We start from the raw sequence: 25807 nt of genomic DNA on the forward strand, positions 1-25807 counted from the left end.
TTTATTTGCATTTTACTTTTCAAAAATATGCTACAGTAATACATTATAAGACAGACTTGATGTCCTAATATACAGCCTTTTCTCAGTTCTCATCCTCAAACCTTTTGAACTTTTTTTTTTTTGGCCCTGTCGACATTTCTTTTGTTTTGGACTGGGCCTAATTCTAGCCATTCCCCTGGTAGGTTAGATATTGGACAAAATGAGATACTTCTAGGTCATTCAAGAATTAACAAAAGATAATTTACTTATCTATGATAGGAAAAGGATATTCAACATGGATAAGCCTTGAGGGTATTTCAAGCTGATTCAGCTGAGAGAAGGTCCCTGGCTTGGGCTATTCATCCTTTTCCTCTGGTCAAATATGAGAGACAGCTCCCAGAGGTCCTCATGGCTGTTTTGTTTTCTGGTGACCAGAAATTGATGTCAATAGCCTGAGCTATTCCTGAACCAACAAAATGTTGAAGATAGTTTTAATATCCTTTAAAAGGAAAAACTAGTCTAACTTGCATGGAGGCAGGAGTTAGGATATTGCTCTTATCTCCTTGCTGCTGTTTCTTTAGTTTCTTTAACACTAACCACTCTGAATTTCTTCCACTGATTTTAATTCTTTTTTCTATGTCCTTTTCTGGATCCTCTTTTGTCTTATGCCTTCTTATTTTGGGAGTTCCCCAAGATTCATCCCTTAATCCTTTGTTCTTTTCCATTGCTGGATCCTCCTTCTCTTCTTTAAACTTTGTATAGTTGCCTTGTCCTCTCCAGGTTACACAAGATAATAGGGGTCTAACTGAGATGGTAGCTTTGTTAGCAGTTAAGAAAGGAACAGACACAAAGTAGAAGCAACTGTCTGTACAAGATTTGGTAACTGAATGTGGGATGAAGGAGACTGAGGAGTCAAAGATAATGCCCAGATATGAAAACTGGGTGTCAAGAATAGTGTTACCTTGAACTAAGAGAGGAAAGTTGTAAAAAGAAATGAGTTTTGTGGAGGAAAGATAATGGCTGCTGTTTGGGCTATTAAGCTTGAAAAGTCTAATAGATAATTGGTAAGGTGGGATGAGAGCTCAGGATAGAAACTGGAGCTAGTTAGATATGGGAATCATTTGCACAGAGATGATTATCCATTGGAGACAAAGAGGTAAGAAAAATGAGGAAGCATCAACAGAAAAGAGAACAAGGATCAAAATAAAGAATAAGATACACCCACAATTATGGGACGTATGTCCAAATAACTCTGAAGGGAGCAAAATTGGTTTTTTGTTTTTAAGGATAGAGGAGACGTATTTGGAGACAGAAAGAACCATTAAACAGGAAAAGGTTGGTGATTCAAGAAAGCAAGCAAGAATGATTGAGGCTTTAATCTGCTAGAGAAAAGAGAAGAGGATGAGAGTAAGAGCACATTAGAAAGGGTGGATCCTGGTGAAAAGAAGGAAATGAGGAGAGAGTAAAACATGATGTCAAAGAATTTCAAGACAAAGAGAATGGGAAAAGAGGGATCGCTTAACAAATGACCTCTATTTTCACAGTAAAATATAAATTGATGTCTTTAGCTGAGAAGATGGAAAAATGGAGAGGTATGGAAGGTTTGAAGGCAGAAGAGAATGTTTAGAATAGCCCTGCAAGAGTTGGGGTACAGACTCAATTAGAGAAGAGTTAAAAGTACTGTGAGTGTGAGGGAGTGGAAGCACCTAATTTAGATGCTGAAGATGGCCAAGTCCATCAGAATTGGTCAGTATGCTTCATCATCAATCCTCTGTTATAGTTGGTTATTACTTTGATCAGAATTCTTATATCACTCAGTTATATTTATTTACAATGTTGTTGTTAGCATAAAAATTATTCTTTTGGATCTGCCCACTTCACTCTGTATTAATTCATAGAAGTCTCCTCAAGTTTTTCTGAAATTGACACTTTCATCATTTCTTTTTTCCCCCATTTATCATTACTGATTATTTATTTATTTGCTTTGAAATTTTTTTATTAAAGCTTTTTATTTACAAACCATATGCATGAGTAATTTTTCAACATTGATCCTTGCAAAACCTAATGTTCCAAATTTTCCCCTTCTTCCCCTTATCTCTTCCCCTGGATGTCAGGTATAAATGTTAAATCCAATATAGATATGCCTATTTATACAATTATCTTGCTGCACAAGAAAAATCAGATCAAAAAGGGAAAAAAATTGAGAAAGAAAACAAAATGCAAATGAACAACCAGAAAGAAAATACTATGTTGTGGTCCAGACTCAGTTCCCAGAGTCCTCTCTCTGGGTGTAGACAGTTCTCTTCATCACAAGTTTATTGGAACTGGCCTGAATCTTATCATTGTTGGAAAGAGCCACGTCCATCAGAATTGATCATTGTATAATTTTGTTGTTATCACATACAATCTTTCATCATTTCTTATAGCACAATAATATTTCATTACATTTATATGCCATAGTTTATTCAGCCATCAAATTCAGCCATTTGATGAATATCCTCTTAGATTCCAGCTTTTCCCCACCAAAAGAGTTGCTATAAATATGTTTGCATAGAAGGGGCCAATTCTTCTTTCTTTTATCTTTTTTAGTAGTGGTATTACTGAGTCAAATGGTAGGCATGTGCTAGTAATTTGGGGGGCATAGTTCCAAATTGCTAGATTTCCAGAATTGTTGGACCAATACAAAGCTCCACCAATAGGGCATTAATATACCCATTTGCTTGCAGTTATTCCAACATTCATCATTTTCCTTTTTATCAATTTGACCAGTCTGATAAGTATGAGGCAAAACCTCAGTTATTTTAATTTTCATTTCTCTAATTATTAGTGAAACAGTTTTACATGGCTATCAATCACTTTAATTTCTTCCTTAGAAAACTGCTGGGGTAGCTAGTTAGTGAAGTGCATAGAGCACCAGTCCTGAAGTCAGGAGGACCTGAATTCAAATTTGACCTCAGACACTTAACACTTCCTAGCTGTGTGATCCCGGGCACTTAACTCCCTTAGCCCCAATTGCCTCAGCAAAAAAGAAAAAAAAAAAAAAAAAAAGACAGCCTGTTTTTAATCATGTACCATTTATCAGTTGGGGAATGGTTTTTACTCTTGTAAATTTGAATCAGTTCCTTATATTTTGTGGAAATGAGACCCTCATCAGAGAAACTTTCTTGAAGAGAGTGTATTAGCAGTTGCCCAGATAGTTAAAATTCTTTATCACTTATCTATGGCATATTTTCTCCAAACTTTTCATCTATTTTCTCCTCTTGCCTAGGGAGTCTAAAATATGCCTCCTGAAAACTACAACTTCCTTTTTCTACATGTTAATCCTCATCCAAATATATCTCTCCCTTTAAGGGAGAAGATATATAAGTATATGATCTTAATATAAGAAAGACAGCATGACTTAAGCTTCTGAGTCAGAAGACATAGTATTTCAAACCTTTCTGAGACACTTAACTAGCTTGTGTGAGGTCTCTGCCTCCTTATCTGCAGGAGCATGATAATCCTTGCATTCTCAGAAGATTGCTGTGAAGAAAAGTCTTAGCAAACCTTAAAGTAGTATGTAAATGTGAACTATTAACAGCAAAATGCAATAATAATCCACAACTCCTTTTATCCATTTTGTTTTTTTTATATGATATCCAGGTCCAGAGCCAAATTGCAAAAATGAGTCCTATCCTACCAGATGTACTTTGATATTTTTTTAGATTAATGTCACCTTTGCATAAAGATCTGCTGTTCCACCCACTTATTAACCCACCTCAAAACTTTGTGCATTTCTATATAGATACCTGAGGTCTCTTATGAATCACTGGTCCATTTATTTGCTCTTCTTTCTTATATTGTATATAGTGCTTTCTATCTCTCTATGTCTAGATTTATATATATCTTTTGTGTTTATTTCGCTACTCATCTTCTAGGCTTGTCAGATCTACGTGGGTAGTTTTCTTTCTTCCTTTCCTTTTTTTGGGTACTATTCATAAGATTACAGACAGATATATTTTTATCAGTCCTGACATACATTCCATCCCTTGCCAGGAATCCATCATTTCTATATTTTAAGTTGTCTTCCAAACATTCAAATCTCATTCTCATGCAGCAATTTTAGTCAATTTCCACTTTCTAAATCTTCCTTCCTCTTTTGATCACTCCTATATTCAATAAAAGATAGTGATAAAAATATTACCTGTATCCCACGAGATCTTCAGCTTTTTGCCTAGGACTTCAGTGTCATTAGCAATGTTTTTTATATATTTTTTTAGTACAGGAGTTTTTGTGGTCTATAAAACTTCAAGAATTCTGTGGGTAGATTTGGGAGTGGGACGTGAACTTGAATGGGAAAAATTATATTTTTATTTTTGCTCTTTAACTGGAATTTAGGACTTCCTTCAATTATTTAAAAACATTATTCTGAAAAGGTATCCATGGATTTTCCTAGGCTGCTAATGGGAATCCATGACACAAAAAGGTGAAGAACTCCTATTTTAATAATATTATTCTCCCTCTCTTTCCCCCAAATCACCAGAAGTAGATAGTGAGTTTGACAGTTCTTGGAAGACCTTCTCTATCTCATCATGGATGCATGACCCAAGATTACAGTTGACCTTATTATTTAAATAACCAATAGTTTCCTCAGTGCATCTGAGCATGGATTCACCAATCACTACTATGTTCCTGTTGAAATATTATTGTATTACCTTTTATATGACGGTATCTCTACTGTTCTCTAGAACCTTGTTTTTCCTTCCTTTGATATTTAGATTTCTGGTCCTACTTAGGGACAGAAGAGACTTTATTTAAGAGGTTTACTAGAATTTCTTTGTCAAAGAAACAATTATATGTAATACTCTTAACATGCAGAGCATTATTTCTACAATGATATTACTTTTTGGCTATACTTCAGGAACTTTGAATCTGTTTTCTGTTTTCTGGGACTAATTTGTTCTTTACTTTTCTAGTTTCAGAATGAATTCTTTTATCATTCATTTATGAGTTTCATTCTCAAGCAAGATCATGTGATGATAGATCGAAGTATATCTACAAAGGTCGTAAATTACACAAAAACAAGTGACATAAATGTTCTCTTTGATGAGTATATTTATAAAAAGGTAAATGCAATTATTTGTCTCATTTTATTATGTACCTATTCAGAAGTCTGATTAAAAGATGGATTGTATAGCTCACAGAACAAAATGCCTACTATAAAATTTTAATTGCAGAAGATATACCTCATATTGTTCAATAGATCTGTTGGAACAAACAGTTGGTTTTTTCCCCCAATATAATCAATAATAATAGCTAGCATTTAATAATGCTTTAAAGGATGGAAAGCACTTTACATATATTATCTCAATGAAGCCTTACAACCATGTAAGATAGATGCTATTTTTATTTTTACATGTAGAAGAAGGAGGCTGAAAGTAATTAAGGGACACATAGCTAGTAATTGTCTGAGACAGCATTTGAACTCAGGTTTTCTGGACTCCAAGTCCAGTTCTTTGTGCACTGTACCATACAATTCCCTTACAGAGTACCTACTCATTTTGTACCTAGAATTAATTACAAATCTTCTAAAACAGCTTATTATTTTTCCTTTTTAATAGAATTTTATTTGTCCAAATAAATGCCAAGATAGTTTTCAACATTCACCTTTGCAAAATCTTATGTTCTAGTTTTTCTCCCTCTATTTTTCCTTTCCCCCTTAACAAAATAGCCAACTAACAATTCCTCTAAACATATTTCAATATTCATCATTCTGCAAAAAAAAAAAAAATCAGATCAAAAGGAAAAAAAAAAACCCAAGCAACAGACAACAAAACTCACAACAGCAAGGTGAAAATACTATGCTTTAATTTACATTCAGTTTCCCATCGTTCTTGCTCTGGATGTGGATGGGACTTTCCATTACAAATCTATTATTATTTCCTTCCGTCACCTCATTGTTGAAAAGAGCCAAGTCTCTCACAGGTGATTGTCACATAATCTTGTTGTTGCTATCAATGATGTTCTCTTGGTTCTGCTCACTTTACTTAGCATTAGTTCATATAAGTCTTTCCAGGCTTTTCTGAAATCAGCCTGCTCATTTCTTATAGAACAATAGTATTCCATGCCATTCATTTACTTATTCAGCCATTCCCCAATTGATGGGCATCCATTCAAATTAATTCCTTGCCAAGTAGCTTATTGTTTAAAGGAAATGTAGGATGAATCCTTTTGTAAGGTAGAGAATATATTTATCATATAAGCAATTAACAACTATTTAGCCATTTTATTTTTTGTTTGATAAGTTTTCTTTAGATATAGAACTCTAGAAGTTTACACTTCAACTCAAGGATAGCTTTAGATCACTTTTCTAGCATTTTTTCTAGATACACAGTGAGGGAAAATAGAATTCATTTTTAGCATGTGCTGAGTACTCAGAAATTTGTTATATTTAGAAAATGACTGTTTCTTGGTCCATAAATACTTAATTTCATTATAATAATGTCCCCTGATTTTCTTGTGCTTCAGGGAGGTTGTATAATCCGGATGTTTTCAAATTGTCTTGGTGAGGATCTGTTCATTAGAGGACTCCAAGTAAGTTTGGAAAAATAAAGTTTCCTGAAGAGTGAATGCTGCTTTTTTGGCATCAGTTATCATTCATTTAATCATGACTTCCATTTCTCCACAGTCATATTTGAAAACATTTGCATTCTCAAATGCTGAACAAGATGATCTATGGAATCATTTTCAAATGGTACTTTTCCTTCTTTTTTACTTATACAATCTTTAGTATGTCCAGTGATACACATTTCCTGCATTCTGTGAATGAATGAATGAAAAAAATTATAAAGCTTTTACTATGTTCAATGACCTCTGTACTGGGTTGGGGCATAAATAGAAAAATAGGACAGCCTCTATTCTCTAGGGAGATAACATTGTAATGAATAAGATCACATATGTTGCAAGTCAGATAGAAAATTCTTAGGGTAGAAATTTGATATGGTATAATACTTTTAAGATGCAAAAGCTGTGTGTAGAGTTCTATTTATATCAAAAGACTATAGGAGAACAATATCAGGATGTATATTTAAATAGCACTGACCATTCGAGAAACCCAGGGAATGAATCCAATTCTAAGGTTTGGCACAAAACCAACTGAACCCATTGGTGTGTGGTGAATGCTGAGTATAATAACAAAACAAGTTCTTAAAGGGGATGATTTGCAAAAGGTTATTTCATCATATTTGTATGATTTTGTGTTTTTAAAAAATAGGTTCTAAACAACCAGAATGAAGTTCTTTTGCCAGCATCAGTAAAAAGTATAATGGACAAATGGACACACCAAAGTGGATGTCCAATTATAACATTAGATGTGTCTACTGGCAAGGTCAACCAGCAGCCATTCTTTCTTGCTAAGGATAAAGACCAGATTACTCCCTTCCACAAGTATGTTAGCTTGACCTTTATTTTACCTGTCTTTGGGATTGGGATGAATTCTACTAAGATAGAAAGCTGGTGCTAAAGATGAGAAAAGATTACCCTTATTAAATGCTGTGTACTCTTTTGGGTTTTGAAGGCAGTTATATGTGGTTCTCTAGGTCATGGAGTGGGACCTTCTCCCTTCAGTGCTGAACACAGTCTGTCAATTAGCTGGGTACCACAGAAAACTGAAGAGTAAGAATTTTTAATAAGAAGGCAGAATCTATAAAATACAAATAGTGCATTTCTTCAAAAGATGGGTCTTTATTCATTTGTCATTGAAGGAATCATTCTATTAATATAAATGAATATGGGAAGGCTATTAAACATTTTTCAGATAAATAGAGTTTTGCAGGCTGATAAATATTTTGAAGCTATTGGTGATAATGATTTGTTTCTTTTCTTCCTAACTAGCTTTATACTTTTTTTTGGTGGGGAATGGAGAGAAGGAGATATAATTCAATTCCATTCAACAATTATTTGAGGAGAGCCTAGTGCATGCAGGGTACTATAAAGGGATGCAATGATGAATAAGATATTCCCATCTTTAAGTATCTTATAATCTAGTTGTTACAGTTGTTTTTATTTTGTATGTCAGCAGTAAACTGGATCCTTTTGGGAAGCCAGCTAACTGAAAATGTAGCATAAACCTCATTTGGAAATTAATTTGCAAAAATCCTATGTAGGTAGTTCTCTTAACAGTGTCCTTAGTTGGCTTTCTAGCTTATAACTAGGTATTGAAAAGCATAAAGTAAGAAGAAAAAAGTGTAATGGAATGAAAAGGAAGAAGGAAATAAAAATAGAAGGCAGGATATCTTGACAGAAGACTAGGAACATCATGATGGCAAAAGGGAAGCAAGAAGAACTAAAATTTGGAGGTTTTTATTCTATCTTCTCTTTTAAAATTTTATTTTGTGTTTATTTGGAATGTATTTTATTTTATATGATAATTAACCAAATATTTTTTTCCTCCAATAAGTAACACATGGACTGTTCCCATTAATTGGATGAAAAGTGGAGTTGTACAACCATTAGTCTGGTTAGATAATAATAGCAGTAAGTATCGTCTCTCTCATTTTCCTTTTTCAAATAAGAGTTCATGTATATAAATGCAAAAAATAAAAATTTGAAGTCAGTAACTTTTGGGAAGTATTTCATTTAAAATTAAAATAGGATGCATATCTGCAATGGGAATATAAATTCAATTGAAAAGTATTGTGTATGCAAAAAAAAAAAAACAATTCAATACAGAATTTTTCATTTTAATCAAGCAAGAATCTGTTGAGTTACCAGCTCTTCTCTCTTTGTTTTGATATATCTGTGGTTTGGAACTATATATGTATGTCAGTATATACGTTAAATGTATGTATGTATATACATTAAATACTGATGAGAAACTACATATAAAAACAATATTTAAAAAACTTACTTTTGCAGAAGTATTTCCTGAAATGCAACTATCAGATTCAGAACACGACTGGGCAATTTTAAATTTTAATACAACTGGATATTATATGGCTAATTATGATCAATTGGGTTGGAAGAAAATATGTTTAATGCTTGAAAAAGACCCAAAGGTAAGAAATAAACTTTGACTTTTTGTATATTTTACTTAATTACATCAACAATGTGTTATATTCTTTTATCTACTGGAGATGAAGCAAGAGTTCTTACCCTAGGGTCTGTGAATTTTAAAAAAAATTTGATAACTCTTTTATTAGTTCATTTCCTTAGAAATCCTATATATTTTATTTTTTGCAATTTGAAACATTATTCTAAGAAGGAGTCCATTGACTTTATCAGACTGCCAATAGGGTTTGTAAACTTTTACAACTCCTACTATATAGGAATATACCTGTAGGGAATATTGTCAGGAGAGGAGAATTTGTTTTAGTCACCTAACAATTGATTTCCTTTTAACCCTGTGAAATGGCTTTTGCATTTTTTTCCTACAATTTTTTTTGACATTTAAATGTGATTTTAGTGGTTTGGTGTTGTTTGGAATAAGGCTGCCTAGATGGCACCAGAAAGAGTTCAGATCCAGTGTCAGATATTAGCCAATCACTTAACCTTAATTTTCCTCAATCACTTTATGTGTAAAATGAGCATAATAAGAGCACTTATCTTCACAATAGTATAAAACTAGGGAATATTTATAATACAATATTTTATAAATTTATAAAAATATAGCAAACCATAAAGTTCTATGTAAATGTTAAGTGTTATTTATATTTAGACAAGGATCAGGCTACTAAAAGGTTGTTTTCAAAGGAGCTTTTATTACTCTAACTCTTCAAAGTTAGCATGATGGAATTTCCTGATGGGGAGGGAGAATATGATGATTATTTGAATAGCTATAGAATTCAGTTTTATATGTAACTTCTACCATCCTGCCTCTATTTGGTGATGGTTTTTGATATAATAGAGCAGGTCTACACAAAATTGTTTTGTTTCTACACAGAAAGGAGATGAGATACTCTTTTCCCACCTTCTCTGTTTCCTGAGATTCATTTCACTCCTTAACCTCCAAAGATAATAATTACTACTCATATTTATTACTTCAAATTTATAGAGTGCTTTCTCCATGAAAAAACACTTGTGAGGAAGATTATGTGCATATCATTTTATAAACTGTAGAACAGTTTAAATATGGACCTAAGTTTTTTGGCTGAAAATCTTGTTTTCTTTCTGCTATTCCAAGAGACCTGTTTAGGAAAACAAAACAAACTTCTTAAGAATTGGAGTTATCCCAAAGAAGAATGTACTTTCTCAGGAAGTGGTAGGAGTAGATAACTGATTGTAGAATATATGATAGAAGACATTCCTTTTTGTGATTTTTGTGAAATTGACTTCATTGAAAAATATGTTCTAAACAATCTGGTCCTTTATTCTATGTTCACTAGAATCCATCAATACCAATGAAGCGTTGTGAAAGTGCTATACTTTAAAATTTGAATGACTGGCTTTTAATTTTTATTTATCATTAAATTTTATTGTCTTTTTGGTGACTTTTGTTTTTTAATCACATTTATTTCTGAATATATCCTTTTCTTTTTTCTAAATAATAAATCATTCACTTTTGAGTCAAAAATTAAAAGAAAGCAATTTGAGAAAATTAACCAAAACAGTGACAGTTTCTGACAATATAAGTACTATTTCACATCCATAATCTTCAATATCTTCAAAGAAGGGAAAGAGGTAGATTTTCCCAAATCCTTTTATGAGTCAAGTTTAGTCATTATAGTCATACAATACTCTGTTTCTTTTTCCTTTTTTTCTTTTCATTCCATTCCATTCTTGTAGTCATATATATTATTTTTCTGGTTTTGCTTATTTTCCTCTGCTTTGGTTCTTATGTATTCCTTTGTTTCTCTAGATTTTTGTATTTGTTCTTTCTTATGGTACAGTAATAGTTCCATTATATTGATATGTTATAATTTGTTTGTTCCCCGACTTGATGGGAACCTGGTTTGTTTCTACTTCTTGGCTACCACAAAGGAGTGTTAATATAATATATATTGGACAAACACCTTGAAAATGATTATATAATCCAACCAAGGCACCAGTTATTTCAAGTAGTATTTTGTATAATAAATCAACAAATATTTATTGTGCATCTTTTAGATTATTTTGGATACCCGTTGAATTTCATTGTTGTAATTCACATTTTTAAACAATACTTCCAAGTTATTGTTGTGTGATTGTTTTCTTCTTGAACAAATTTGCTTTAACTCTGTAATTTCTGTTTGTATACAGGTTATTTCAGTCAGTGACAGAATGAAGCTGTTTGATGATGCCTTTACATTGTCCTGGTAAGCATATTTTTTCCTAATGACTTTATCATTTTTAGGGGATCTTGTTTTAAAGCAATGATTTGTCACTTTCACATCTATTTCTTAAAATATATAACTCTAGTCCTATTTCAATGACTTTTTATTATATTGGAATTCTGTTGTATGAAAAAAATCATCTGTGGCTAAGAAAAAAATTGTTATTAAGTCCATTTTCATATTAATATTTATTTATGGAATTTGGCTCATATTTTCCAAAATGTCATAAGATGATAACTGATTTTATTTAAAGTATTTGATATAGAAAAACTACTGAGTATTTTACATGATAAAGTAATACGTGCTTAGATATTGCAAGGATCTATGAATTTATCTGTGTGAATACTCCCTCTACCAATATAGATTAGAATTCCTCTATACTTTAGTAGATAGTCTTTGGGACTTACTGTTTGTTGTTAAAAAAAATTTTCATTTTGGGCACAATTTTCTGCCATTGAACTTCTCCCAACATATCTGAATTCCCCTCTGGAAGACAATCTCCAGATAGATACACAGAGCTTTTGCAACTTAGTAGAAAGAAGAAGAATAACTTAGGCTTGCTGGCATTTTCTGTGCCATGATGTGGTACCAAAGTAGAACTTTAGTAGAAGAAAATAATATCAATTTAAAATTAAGAGTTTTTACAGTAAAAAATCCCCCCCCCCACCTACTCCTACTTTTTTTTTCTGCTGGTATATCATTTAAATGAGAGGTCTACATTCATTGCTTCCATTTACTTATCACTGCTTATCTCCTTAATTCCTTGCAGTTTGTTATCCTTTCATCTCACTCTCCTAAAATTATTCTAGTTGAATTAGAAATGATGTTATTACTCAATCAACAAACACTTATTGAGTACTTTTTTTACATGCTAGGAATAGTATTAAGTATAGGGTAGGGGATGAAATGTTATGTATTAACAGATACATATAGTAGCATAAGGGGCTACTTGTCTGTCAATAGAGAACAAACCTAATTAAATTCAGAGAAGTTTATCTCCATAATTTTCCCTAGTGGCTGATGAAAATTTATTTCATTTATTTATTTATTTTTGGTCATAACAATCTATGCAAAGATATAAAAGAGTTGTCATTCCAGTGTGGTAAAGGGATCACTCATGGTGTTGTTAAAGTTTAAAATATCTATTTCACAGATTGTTGAGGAATTAAAAAGAAATGCAGGCATATAAATGTGTTTTGAAAACCTTAAAAGTATATGTGATTGTTATCTATGATTATTAAGGAAAATATGATCATGTCAGGAATAAATTGGTTCCTATTGATTAATGAATTATTGGGCTGGGATTTTTTGTATTTTCAAGGATTTTGGCTTTTTTGGAGAAAAAATGACATAAAAAACCTGCCAATAATATTTTTTGAGTTATATTTTGCCCATAATTTTTTTTAAACTTTGGCTTTTTAAATTATTTAGACATGATATCAACAGTTAGCATTTATGTAATAATTTAAGATTTGTAAGATGCTTTACATATTTTATCTTACTTGATAGAACAAAACATGGAAGGAAAATGTTTGACATGTTTAACAAGTTGTTTTTTTTCCTTCCCTAAACAAAATAGGCATGGTTATAATGAAATTGAAACGGCCCTTGATTTAACCAAGTACCTTGCTAAAGAAGAAGAAGCCCTAGTATGGAGTAGAGTTTTCCTAAATCTACTACATCCTGATCTTTTTGTCATGAACAACCATAATGCATATTTGTTACTTAAGGTAATAGTTCTTTGATACATATTACCCATTTTCTTCCTTTATTCTGGCAGGAATGTTTGTGGCAGGCCATTCTCAAAGTGACTTCTTGTGATTCAATATTCTCAGTTTCCTAATAGTTTCTACCAAGACTAAAATGTCAAAAAGGGAAAGAAAGAAAGAAAAAGGAGTTTTGATAGAAGACCAATTTGAGTGGAAAATATGAGAAGACTAATGAAAGGTGGCCATTCTGGGACCTTGGTTCCTTGACATGTGTCTTAAATTGGGACTTCTTAAACTTTTCCCACTTGCAATCCCTTTTTATCTGAGAAATTTTTATGTGACCCTGGGTAAATAGGTATATAAACATTTACTAATAAGAAGTTGTAAGGAAATTTATTTTAAAATAATTCTTTGTTTTACATATATTTTTACCATTTATTAAAGACAAAAACAATTTGTATATTAATGAGACAAATATGCTTGTTTATTTTTACATAAAAATTAAATCTCAGCAGAATATATACCTTTTACTGTTGCCAAATTTTTGTGCCCTCCACATTCAGTTTCATGACCCCTATTGTAACTCATAGTTTAAGAAGCTTTGTCTTAGATTACACTCCTTAGAGCTATAAATGCAGAGTATCATTTCCCTTAGAGCTAGATATAAAGTGCTAAGGATTGCCAACTCCCTTAAAACTAAAGTAAAATATTTTCGATATTTTCTAATACAAGAATTACACTTAGTTATTTCATTAACAATTTCTAACTTTTTGTTTTTCTTAAAATCCACTTACTTGCTGTCAAGTATTAGTTACATAAATCAAAGTATTGTGAACAAAGAATTCTAAGCTCAACATTTATAAAACAGTTCCCTATCTCTTGTCTAAGGTGACTTCCAGATTGTTTAATGAATGTAAGCTTTTTAATTGGCTTTATCCATAATCAATAAGGATGAGCTTTCATTTAGCAGAGAATTCAACAGGGACGAAGGAGTCAGTGCCAGTCAGTGAGTCAGAAAATATTTAGTAAGGACTTAGTATGTGCCAAGCACTGTGTTAAGCACACACAAAAACAACCATAGAGGAGGGAGGGAGGGAGAGGAAGAGAGAAAGAGAGAGAGAGAGAGAGAGAGAGAGAGAGAGAGAGAGAGAGAGAGAGAGAAAGGTTAAAGAGTTTCTAATCTTGAGGAACTCAAAATCTAAATGGAGAGACAATATGCAAACAATTATGTATAGGCAAGGCAGGATACATAAGACATAATTACCAGAGAGAAGGCATTAGAATTAAGAAGAATTAGGGAAAGCATACTGTAGAAGGTGGATGTTTAACTGAAATTTGGCCCTTGTAGAAACAATTTTCTTTTTTTTTTTTTTTTAGAATATCCCAGATTAAGAGGAAGTTATTAAATTTAGTCTCCTTAGCATGAAAGTATCATGATGAAGGATATGTTAGCAAGAACATTTGAACCCATATTAACACATTAAATAAAAATTTTTGAAGAAAAAATAATCAAACCTTTAATAATTTGGTCATAACCTTTTTTTGGGTAAAAAGGTAATTTTTGACAAATTCAATATTGGGTTGCTATCAGTAATATGTTTTTTTCTGTCATTTTAGAAATATTTATTAAAGAAACTTATCCCAATGTGGCATATTTATTCAAATAAAATTCGTGAAAATACCATACAAGATGATGAAATAACTATGTAAGTATTTTTAAATATAGATGATTGAATGAATGGAATGATTCATTGAATAGGTAGCCCATACAATACATAGATTTATTGACTTGAATGAGTATCACATATATAAGTAATTAATAAAGAAATTTGTGTATATCATCCATGCACAGAAACACTCTTCCTGAGGGGAGAGAAACCTGAAAATTTATAGTTTTGAAATTAAACATATACACATTTAAAGTCATGTACTATACATATGAACAAACCTTGAACTATTGAACCATAGTCAAAAAGTATATATGTTTTAAATTATTTTTATATTTTAATATAAACAAGTTTATCTGCTCTTTTGTAAGGTATGTGGATGAAACAAATCAAAGAAAAAAAAGGATTAAATCTGAGAATATCAGTAGTCTGGAAAAATAGTCATGTCTGAAGATAGACACTTAAGGAGAAGGCCAAAAGGAGTTATTGAAGACAACCTTTGCCTAATTCCCTATTTTTTTCCCTGTTAAACTTTTTCTCTGACCTCCCATGACCAACATCCTAAATGTGTGAAATTTGTTACTTATATTTCATAGGTGATACAAGGGAATGGAATTTGTAGATATAAAAGAGATTCTCCCCCTCTCTCACAGATGTGTATATATGTGTATGTGTCTTTATCTCTATATTGATATCCTTAAATGTATAAGTGAGGGATAGTCATATATCTATATCCATATAGAGATTTGAGGAATATTGAAATAGACATACATATATTTTCCATTCAAAGATTATATCTGTCCATATAATCTGGTTAGCCCCCCCACTCTAAGTTGTCTTTTTAGATATTTTTCTTTGTCCCTCTGTCTCCATCTCAAATATGATACTAGAGCATGAGTTCATGGCAAAGTGATACAGTGGATGAAAGGACAGTTTGGTAGAAGGTGGCAAGGCTTATGTTTGAAAGAATGTGTTAGTTAGTTAAGTGAATTTGTAGGAAACATAGTGAGAAGTAAGCAAAGATTACAGGTCCATAGATTTTAAAAAACTTAGGTCCAGAGAGACTGTAACTCATTCAAGATCATACAAATTTTGATAGTAACAAGTGGCTGAGTTGAGAAGAGTTGTAAATTCTGGTCCTCTGACTAAAGAACTATTTCCACTTAGTTAAAATTTATGTTGTTTACATGAACTGAAATAGTCCATTTTAACAAGGTTCTTTGCTTCACTTTTCTCCCTTCCCAAAAAGAGCTGGGAAACCAGATTGTACATCCTATATTAGTGATCCATTACAGATAGAGATGAGAATCATAGGAAAAAGAAACTGCATTCATTTTTTTTTTTTGTACATCCTCAGGTAGACAGAAGAGTACTCTGTTATGAACATGCATTTATTTGTAGAAATATATAGACTTCATGTCAGACCAAGGTGGGATCTAGTTAGAGACCCGTATTAGTGACTTTGCTGACTCATATTTTTCCTGTCCCCATTTTCCTTAACACGTCTAACTTTGGCTGAGAAAAAAAAGGATAAAATTCAGTTTTGAATAAAATAGGAAGAGACTTTAGTTTTTAGAATATTGTCTCAAAAGCTTGATATACTTTGTACATAATTCATTTTTTTTTTAAAGTAAAGGGGAACTAAACTAACAAGAGATATAAACTATTTTGGGAAGGAAGAGAAGGGATCAATGATTCACTGCTAACTTTCAAAAAAATCTTAGTCTTGTAGTTTTGTTGTGTTTTAGTTTTGGTGCCCCAAAGTCACTCAACAAATACATGCGCAAATCTTGACCATATTTCTTATTCATAAGTTCCTTTTTTCTTGAAGTTAAACTAATTAGAAGGCTATTTTTGAATTGTTCATCAAATTGCATTCTAAGTTGAAAGGAAAAATAAACTTAGTAATGCAAAATATACTGAGTTTTTTTTTTTTTTTTTTTTTTTTTTTGCTTTTCTTTTAAGACTATCACTGAAAAAGATATTTGAAGGAGCATGTTGGTTGGGACTTGAAGATTGTCTGCAGTTGTCAAGGGAAATTTTCTCAAAGTGGATGAATTACTCAGAGCCCATTAAGTAAGAGTAATATTACAAACTCTCCTAAATGTTTATGCTACTTTGACACATTCCATTATATTTATTTCTGGATTCCTTTAGCCCTGTAACTTAATTATTCTATTTTCATTTGACTAACCTTTATTGCTCTATCTCCATTTTAAACTAGTGTTAAATGATATGGATGTTTGGAAATGAGTCAATGAATTATCCATCTCTTATCTAATATTCTCCTTTGTATCCTACTAATATTCTTAGTGATATTTTGTGTGCTGATTTAATTGATTTGATCCTAGTACCTTTATATCCTATATTACTATTCATTTGCATCAATGTTTTAATTGGTGATTACAATCTTCCAGAGGGCAGTGATTCAATCTATTTTATTTTCTTCAGGATTTAATACTGTGCCATGAGCAATTAGACTCCCAAAATGCTGGTAACACCATAAATAATCAACCTTCATAAATAAATGCTTATATTTATTTATAAAGGCAATCTCTGAATTTTGTTTTTATTTGCATTATTCTAATAGACTGTTTCTAGTGCCTTGCTTTACCACTTATTTGCTATTTTTTTAAACATACCATACAGATCTGGCTTTAAAATGTTCTATTCTCATACTTGCAATTTTTTTTTTTTTTTGCTGAGGCAATTGGGATTAAATGATTTACCCAGGGTCACACAGCTAGGAAGTGTTAAGTGTCAGAGGTCAACTTTCAACTTTAATGATAATTCTAAAACTTCTCTAAACCCTGTCTTTTCTAATTTTATCAAATATCATGCCTTTAAATTACATTTTTTATCTCATTGTAATGTCAACCTTTGACAACTGATGATAATCACAAAATATGTTGTATATTATATTTTATAGAAACTCTAATCTCATTAAATATGAAGTTATGTGTTTTGGTATTGCCATGGGAAGTGATAAAGAATGGGACTTTTTGTTGAGTATTTATGAGAAGAGTCAATTAGAAGAAGAAAAAGAAAATTTACTTCATTCGATGTCCTGCAGCAAAGATCCTTGGGTACTATATAGGTGATTATTTCAATTTAACTCAAGGGGTACTAAGAGAAAAATGTATTTTAGTAACATCATCCCACTCTGCAAAAGGGAGGTGGGAATCAGCCCATGAAATTGGTAGTCAAACAAATATGTGTCTTTGGGCACTATAAGATGCTTCATTTGGGGATTTTAAAATTGCACAATAAATTCCATTTACTTAAAATACTTGGGATTTGTTTTGATTTTTTTTCGTGTACACATTTGACAGGTCTATGGAATATGCTTTGGATGAAAACTCAGTCATTTCTGAGTCATCACTTATGTTGAACCTTGTAGCAGAAACTGTTATTGGCCGGCTTGTAACAAAGGAATTTTTAATCAACAATTGGCAAGCTGTAGAAAAGAGGTAAGTTACAAATTAGAGGGTTCCATTTTGTTTGGGTCAATTGCTGCTTGAAAAAGGGGAAAAGTCCCTTTTTTGGCCTCTGATTCTGCTTCATTCATTATGATCTGGATTTAACCTGCACTATGCTGTGTTCTAGGGGTTCAAGTATATTCATCTGTGGATTGTTCAGGTCTGGGCCGTTGTAAAGAGAAAAAGGTGTTCTTTATTCAGTGGTTAAGTGTTTGCAAAAGCTAATGCATTGCTTTGCAAATTATAAAAGAAATTTTTTAGAAAAGAGAGAAAACATAAATTTGTTAAATATATTAAATGGATTTTAGTACACATATTTATTGAGTGGTATTTTAGAATAGATTGCACAGCTATAATATGTTCAAGACAAGAGTTAGTGTGATCTAACAGATGAAGAACAGTCCTGAATTCAACTCTTCTCTCTGATACACATTGGCTTTATAATCCTAAGCAAGTTACTGTATCTTTAAGTATTCAGATAATTCTGTGAGAGCAAGTTAAAGAACAACTGCTAATCTGCATGAGTGAAGGGAGTTTTCTTACCAGGAATTCACTATTCAAATGAAATTACAGGTGTGGACTCTTCACTCTCCCCCCCAAAAATATACACGGTACATTATTAATGATAAATGCTAGGGATTTGGTGGTAGAAATGTCAAAGATCCTGTTTTCAAGGAGAAAAAAAAATCCAATGGGAGAGAGAAGATATACAAAAATGATAAAGTAAACAAAGGCCTTGACATGGGAGAGGGCAGGATGAAGACTGAGGTTGGAGAACAGAGTAGTTTGTCTGGAACATATAGAATATGTAGTTTGTAATGTGATGTTGGACCACAAGTATGGCTTATTGTCCAGTTGTGAAAGGTTTTAACTTTAAGGAAAAGGAACTTATGGTTTATTTGGGAGTGAAAGGAAGTCATTAAATGTTTTTAAGAAGAAGAATGATGGGATCAGTCAATAGTAATCTTTAGTTAATACCTACCTACTATTTGCCAGACTTAATAATAAAAGCTATTTGAATATTATCTCATTTGATCCAAATAACTATCCTGGGAGGTAGGAGTTATTTTTAATCCCCATTTTAAAGTTAAGGAACCTATGACAGAGGTAAAATGACTTATCTAGGATCACACAGCTAGGAAGTATCTAAGGCCAGATTTAAACTCGGGACTTCCTGACTTCATGTCCAGCATTCTATTCACTGTGCCATTTAATTTCTTCAACTAGGAGAAAAAATAAAAACTGTGCTTTTATGTATATGGTTTCCTTTTTAATTCTACATATTTTTTTGGATACATCTGAAAACAACTTTCTAAGAAGGGCTCTATAAGGTTTGCTAGAATACCAAAGGCACATTTGTGCACATCAAGCACATAAAGCTTGAAGATTATGCCTAAGGCTTTAATGAATTAATTTAACCTTTCTGATGTTAGCTGGATTGGTCCTTATATAACATTCTATATTATGATCAGCAGTACTCTATGTCTTTTCAGTTTGGTAGAATTGGTGCTCATCTGACATAATTTTTGATAATCTAGAAAATCATCCAAAAATGTACTGGAAACAACAGCTTTAGCAAAGTTGCAGGATATAAAATAAATCCACACAAATCATCACCATTTCTATATATTACTGACAAAGTCCATCAGCAAGAGATAGAAAGAGAAATTCCATTTAAAATTACTGTAGACAAAATAAAATAGGTGGGGGTCTACCTCCCAAGACACCCAAGAACTATGTGAACACAATTACAAACACTTCTCTCCCAAATAAAGTTAGATTGAAACAACTGGGAAAATACCAGTTGCTCATGGGTAGGCTGGACTAATATAATAAAAATGACAATCTGACTATATTTATCTATTTGTTACTGAATAATACTGAACATACCTGTCAAACTGCCAAAAAAATTTTTATAGAACTAGAAAAAAAATAACATAATTTTTGATAATCCCAGGTCATCTCATGGGCCACATGAGGCACTGGAGAAAGACTAAAGTGAAGAAAAGTACAGTTTACAGTTGTGTAAGTGAGTGTTTAGGAGCATTGTGGAATATCTGTGAGCATTAAGTGAAAGGGATAGAAATACAGTTAATTCATGATCTTGTGAGCTCTGTTGAATTGTTGGATAATTTCTGCAAAAGGGCAAAGTTTATGGGAAATCCTCTAGTTTCATCTGAACATAGGACTTGGAGAAGAATCTTTCTTCAGGTTGTCAAGTCTAATTTCTCTACCCTGTGCCCACTTCTAGAATATGTAGTGAATGAGAGTGCTAATTTTAAGAACCCAATGTCTTTGGCATCCAACATTCTTTAAGGCTGAGCCACAATCATTGTTCTCTGGACTTTTCTATTCCTTGCCCCTGGAGCCCCTGTAAGAGTCAGCACTTGAGAAAGGACCCATCCTCTTTGAACAGGCTCTGCCCTTAATTCTCTGGATTTATTTCCATTAGTTACTACCTGGAACCATTTCAAGAAGAGTTGCTACTTCAAACCTGACTCTACATTTATATCCTTGCCACATGGGGTTTTGTGAGTTGGCATTTTTGAATGAAAGCTCCTATGTAAGCTCCTTGAGAACAAGGACTATCTTTTTTGCTTGTGTTTGTATTCTCAGAGTTTAGCACAGTGCCTGACACATAATAAACTCTTAAACTCCATCTATCTAGTTATCTAGCTAGACCTATAGAGCAACCCTACCACCCCCACCCTCTGGCTGTGTGATTCAGTCTTTTGTCAATACCCACCTATAGTTAAAAAAGCGCTATGAGTGATCTGTTCTGAGCAGGGGCCTGCAGACTTTGCCAGTGCTTCAGAACTCTGTGGGGCCGGGCATGCTAGGGGGCTAGACATGGTTAGCTCTCAAGAGTCTATTATTAAGTATTACTTAGGCCCAGGCAGAACAATTTAGAAATTTTGCTAGGGTCTCATATTCTCTGGAGTAGTCATTATCTTATAATAATTTTTATGTACTTTAAACTACCAACATGTTCAGTACCATTCAGAGATCTCATTCTCCCTCAAACAAATTGACAAAGCATTTTCAGTTTACAAATGAAAACAGAATAAGTCATTTACTCTCATCTGGGAAAACATAGCCATCCAACGTTTCCAAACTCTGATCTCTCTGTCTCTCTGTCTTTGTCTCTCTGTGTGTCTCTCTGTCTCTCCTCTCTCTCTCTCTCTCTCTCTCTCTCTCTCTCTCTCTCTCTCTCTCTCTCTTTCTTTCCCTGTCTGTCCCTCTGTCTCTCTCTCCCCCCTGTCTGTTTCTCTGTCTCTGTCTTTATCTCTCTGTCTCTGTCTTTCTCTCTCTTTCTCTCTCTGTCTGTCTCTTTGTGTGTGTGTCCTACTTCTGATATACATGGGCTGTGGGACCTTGGCAGAGTCATCCAGCCTCTCCTTGCCTCAGGCAATTCTCTAAGACTATATAAATTACAGAGCTTTTGCAGCATTGTAGTACCCAATACTGACCAAATAAAATTTTTGGAACTACTCGTCTTTGTATTTTGGAAACACAAAATTATAGTTTCAAAATTACAATTTTTTTCAACTCTTTACCTGGGTGTATTGGCAGAGGTTTAGAGTCTTGTTCACTTTATTGGCAATCTTAAAGAGATCATAATTGCATTATGATCTGGTTTCTTTTCTATATAATGTCCTAACAATTTAGTTTCTGATATCAGATATCTATTTCTGAAATAAAGCAGCTGTACTGAACTTTAGGATGGACAGACCACAAACTTGTAGTATCATTACATTAATTTCATTCTAATTTCTCTTTCTTTTTTAATGCATCCCAAAGTCCTGTGTTTGCTTTTTAAGCTATAGTGTCACTTTGGGGAGGTAGGTAATATTTATCTTAACTATAACAACCTGCTATTGTTTTTTTTCTTGAATTATTTTGAAAATTCAGAGATGTCAGTCTATATTAGACAGTTAAATTGGGTGTGCTTTTTCATAGCAATGAAATCAGATGTTCTCTGAAGATTATTTTGCTATAGGGAGGTAGACATGGACTAAATTAACTAGATAGATCTTGAAATTTGGCTTGAATGGAATATTAAGAGTAGAGAGTTTCTGACACCTGGAGATCTATATAGAGATTAGTTATGGTGAATTGAAACTACCTTTGGGTCATAAAATTCTGCAGCTGAAATTTACATGGAAATGAACATTAAGTTGCATGGTGTTATGGGAACATATTCTAAAATGATTCTGGTAGTAAGCTCCAAGGTAAAGTGTACAAAATTGGGTCCTAAATTTTCATTCAATGATTTGATCATTGGTTGAGTATAAGTGTTCTTTGGCATGATTTAAATGGTTCTATACTTTTCAACAGTTTTGCTAGGTCTCTGAGCAGGAGATACCAGACACTATTTCAACTACAGTATTAGAGAGAAAGTAAGAGTCCAAAAGCATGAAGATAAAACATTCCTCTCCTGGTCAGGTAGAGAGGTGATGATTTTAAAATGAAAAAAGAAACATACATTTTTAGATATGGCTAATTTGGGAATTTCTTTTGCCAAACTATAGAGATACATATTGAGGCTTTTTTTAAAAACTCAAAATTAATTATTATTAATTTAAAATAAATATTGATTTTTTAAAAAAACTGTTATTACTTGAAAAAGTACAAGTTAAAAAGAGAGAAAAGGAAATTAGTATTTAAAATGAAAGAAAAAATAGATTTTGAAGTAAAAATTTTTTCTCCTATAAAATGATCTTATGATAATTCAAAACTTTAGAAGATCCCATATGAACAGGACTTCAGTCATAAGGAAATTGATATACTTCTTTGCATCTGGAAAATGAGAATCAATTCAAGGTTCACTTTTATCATACACACTATGTAAAATATCATTTTGTCTTCCGTAACTTCCTTTGTTGCTGATTGAAATCTCATTGCTGTACAGGTTTGGAAAAGAGGCTTTAATCTCACTGGCAAATACTATAGCAGCACCCATATCCACAGATTCAGAGCTCCAAGAAGTAAGTATCTTGAATAATACAGGGAATGGTAATATTGATAATGTTTATAGAGAAAATTAAAGGTTGGCAAGACAGTTTGAGTGTGAGTAAGTGAGTGTGTGCGTGTGTGTGTGTGTGTGTGTGTGTGTAGAATATCTCATACATAATATCTCATTTTCATTCTCTTAACAGTCTTGAGAGGTAGGTATTATTATCACCTAGGAAACCCAGGTGAATTTGTGAATTGTGAAATATGATGTGAAAGGGAAAGAAAGGAAATAAACATTTATTAAGCACCTACTATGTGCCAGGTACTGAGCTAAGTAATTTGCAAATATTATCTCATTTGATCCTCATTCAATGGTTATTTTGAAACTTAAATTTTACATTTTTTAAAAAAAGTTTGTTATGTATTAACAGATACATATAGTAGCACTTTACATATATTATTATATTGTATGATCTTGCAACAATCTTGTGAGGTAAATATTGCAGGTGTATTTATCTCCATTTTACAGATGAAGAAACTGAGCTTAAGAGGTTGTTATTTGATCATAGTCATAGCTAGTTAAATGTCGGAAGCAAAATTCAAACCCAAATTGCTCCTAAACTCTAAATCTAAAACTCTCTAGACCATTAGACTCTCAAAAAACATGAATATTGTGATGTTCCAAAATGTTTGTGATCTCAGTGGCTCATAATTAAATAGGGATAATAACAGCATCTAACTCAAAGGTATATAAAGTGCTTTGCAAATCTTAAAATATGACATAAATGTTAACTATTCTCAAAAAGCAAAAAGCTTTTAATAGAATTTTATTATAAGGTATATTTATTAAAACAGATAAAGAATAAAAGTAAGATTTACATCCAAATCTTTAGTTAGGAAAAGAATAGTTATACTTGGAGTTCCTTCCTTCTCTAAGCATCACTCTCCCTTTCCAAATAAACATTGATAGATGAAGTTCCAGCAGCAAGGATGGAGAGAACTTTGATGGAAGGAGTGTCTTCCATCTTCTTGTACTCTCTTCCCCTGGAGATACTCATTTGCTTCAGGTGTCATCACAAGAATGGTCAGATAGCAGAAAGCAGCTTTCACCCTTCTCTTCTTGATTCAAATATATTTTACCACTTTGCCAACAGATGACTAGCCTTACCTGGTTGGCTTATCCTTTCAGCGAGTCACCATGACTCTCAGGAACTATTGCCATGCCAGTCCATTATTGTTTGACCTTCTTTCCCAAAAAGGACCAATGGCATTATAAGGGTGCTATCTTGACTTGCTCATAAATTGGATTTAAGGGAAGCAGAGATAAACAAAGTTGTCAGCTTCATTCTCTCTTCCATGTTGTCCCTTCTTCTGCTCAACCTTGCCTAGCTAACTCCTACCCATGCTCAGACCAATTGCTTTTTGAGAGGGCAAGTTCTTTACTAGAGAGCTTGGTTCCCTTTTGGCACTTTGAAAGGCAGAAGAAAGAGAAGAGAATACTCAGTGATTTGTAAGAAACACTTAAAATACAAGATTCACATAATTTATCGTTTCTACACAGGTGATTCTCTGATCTATATATCTAGTCCCAATCTCTTTCTTGACTTTTACTCCTATATCTCTAGTTACTTATTAGGCATTTTAGACTGGATTGTTCTATAGATATCTTAAACTCAATATGTTCGAACTTATTATCTTTCCTCCCAAATTTTCTCTTCTTCCTTACTTCAGGTGCTTAATAAATTCTTATTTCCTTCCTTCTATGAAAAGTAAGAAATTAGATTGAAATTATTGCATTACATTGATTGATTGATTGCATTTTCTTTTCTAGTTCCAGCAATTTTCCAGGACTATACTAGGAGAGACTGACAGTGTTATACTTCTTAACACAATTAAAGAACACATGAAGGTGAATCAGCAAAATAACAAGAGTATTGCTAAGATAATTAACTGGTTAAAGAAAAATTTGGATGATTAATCCTTTGAAATCCACAAAGCAATCTGTTTCCATTTGTATTCTGCAATGTTCTGCAGTTGGTGTGACTATACATCCTACATATTGCATTGTGTATTGAAAGAGTCTATCTTTCCTCCTTTCAACCAAAGAATCTTGCTTTGGATTTGGTATTCTCTAGGGTATACTAATAATTTTATCAGCAAAGAAGAAGGAAAAAAACATTTTTTTTATTTAGATGGTTTCAGAGAAGATTTTCATTTGCAATAAACTTATAGAATTTTAAAAATAAATTAGACTTTAAAGAGTTCAAATTTTCTTGCTTCCAACCAAAGAAGTTTATTTTGGACTTGGTATCCTCTCCAGCTCAGGGTACACTGGTGACTTTATTAATGAAGAATTTATTAATTGTTTCATTCAGCGGTGATTTCAGGGAAGATTTTCATTTGCAATAAACTTATAAATCTTTAAAAAATATCATTTCTAAAATGAATTCTCTTCTGTTTTTACTTTCATTGGAATGTTAAAACATTGGATCAGCGCTAATGAAAAGGACATTATTTTCTATGGGTAAATAAATATTTAGTCTTCTGGGTGGGGGTGGGAGTGGGGTGGTGATCTCAATGTCTCCTAGGAATAATGCTCAAAGCAATAACAAGACAATGTTGTGTAACATTTACTTATACTCAGAGATAACAGAGGGAATCAAAACTGGAAAAAAAAGAGATTATGATGTGTGTGTATGTGTGTGTGTGTGTGTGTGAGAGAGAGAGAG

General features: G+C 32.6%; 1 protein-coding gene across 1 annotated transcript in view; it reads left to right on the plus strand.

The window, feature by feature from the left end:
• LVRN (laeverin) overlaps positions 1-25512 on the plus strand; it is a 45677-nt gene extending 20165 nt beyond the window's left edge. The window contains exons 7-20 of the mRNA XM_031938709.1: positions 4935-5084; positions 6487-6552; positions 6647-6712; positions 7232-7404; positions 8417-8493; positions 8875-9014; positions 11194-11249; positions 12847-12997; positions 14594-14682; positions 16609-16719; positions 17573-17740; positions 17976-18113; positions 23035-23110; positions 24910-25512. Of these exons, the coding sequence (XP_031794569.1) occupies positions 4935-5084; positions 6487-6552; positions 6647-6712; positions 7232-7404; positions 8417-8493; positions 8875-9014; positions 11194-11249; positions 12847-12997; positions 14594-14682; positions 16609-16719; positions 17573-17740; positions 17976-18113; positions 23035-23110; positions 24910-25056 (1608 nt within the window). The 3' untranslated portion in view covers positions 25057-25512. The remainder of the gene's footprint in view (positions 1-4934; positions 5085-6486; positions 6553-6646; positions 6713-7231; positions 7405-8416; positions 8494-8874; positions 9015-11193; positions 11250-12846; positions 12998-14593; positions 14683-16608; positions 16720-17572; positions 17741-17975; positions 18114-23034; positions 23111-24909) is intronic.
• Positions 25513-25807: the final 295 nt, after the last annotated feature.

This window comes from Sarcophilus harrisii, chromosome 1, assembly GCF_902635505.1.
Source record: "Sarcophilus harrisii chromosome 1, mSarHar1.11, whole genome shotgun sequence".
Taxonomy (NCBI): domain Eukaryota; kingdom Metazoa; phylum Chordata; class Mammalia; order Dasyuromorphia; family Dasyuridae; genus Sarcophilus; species Sarcophilus harrisii.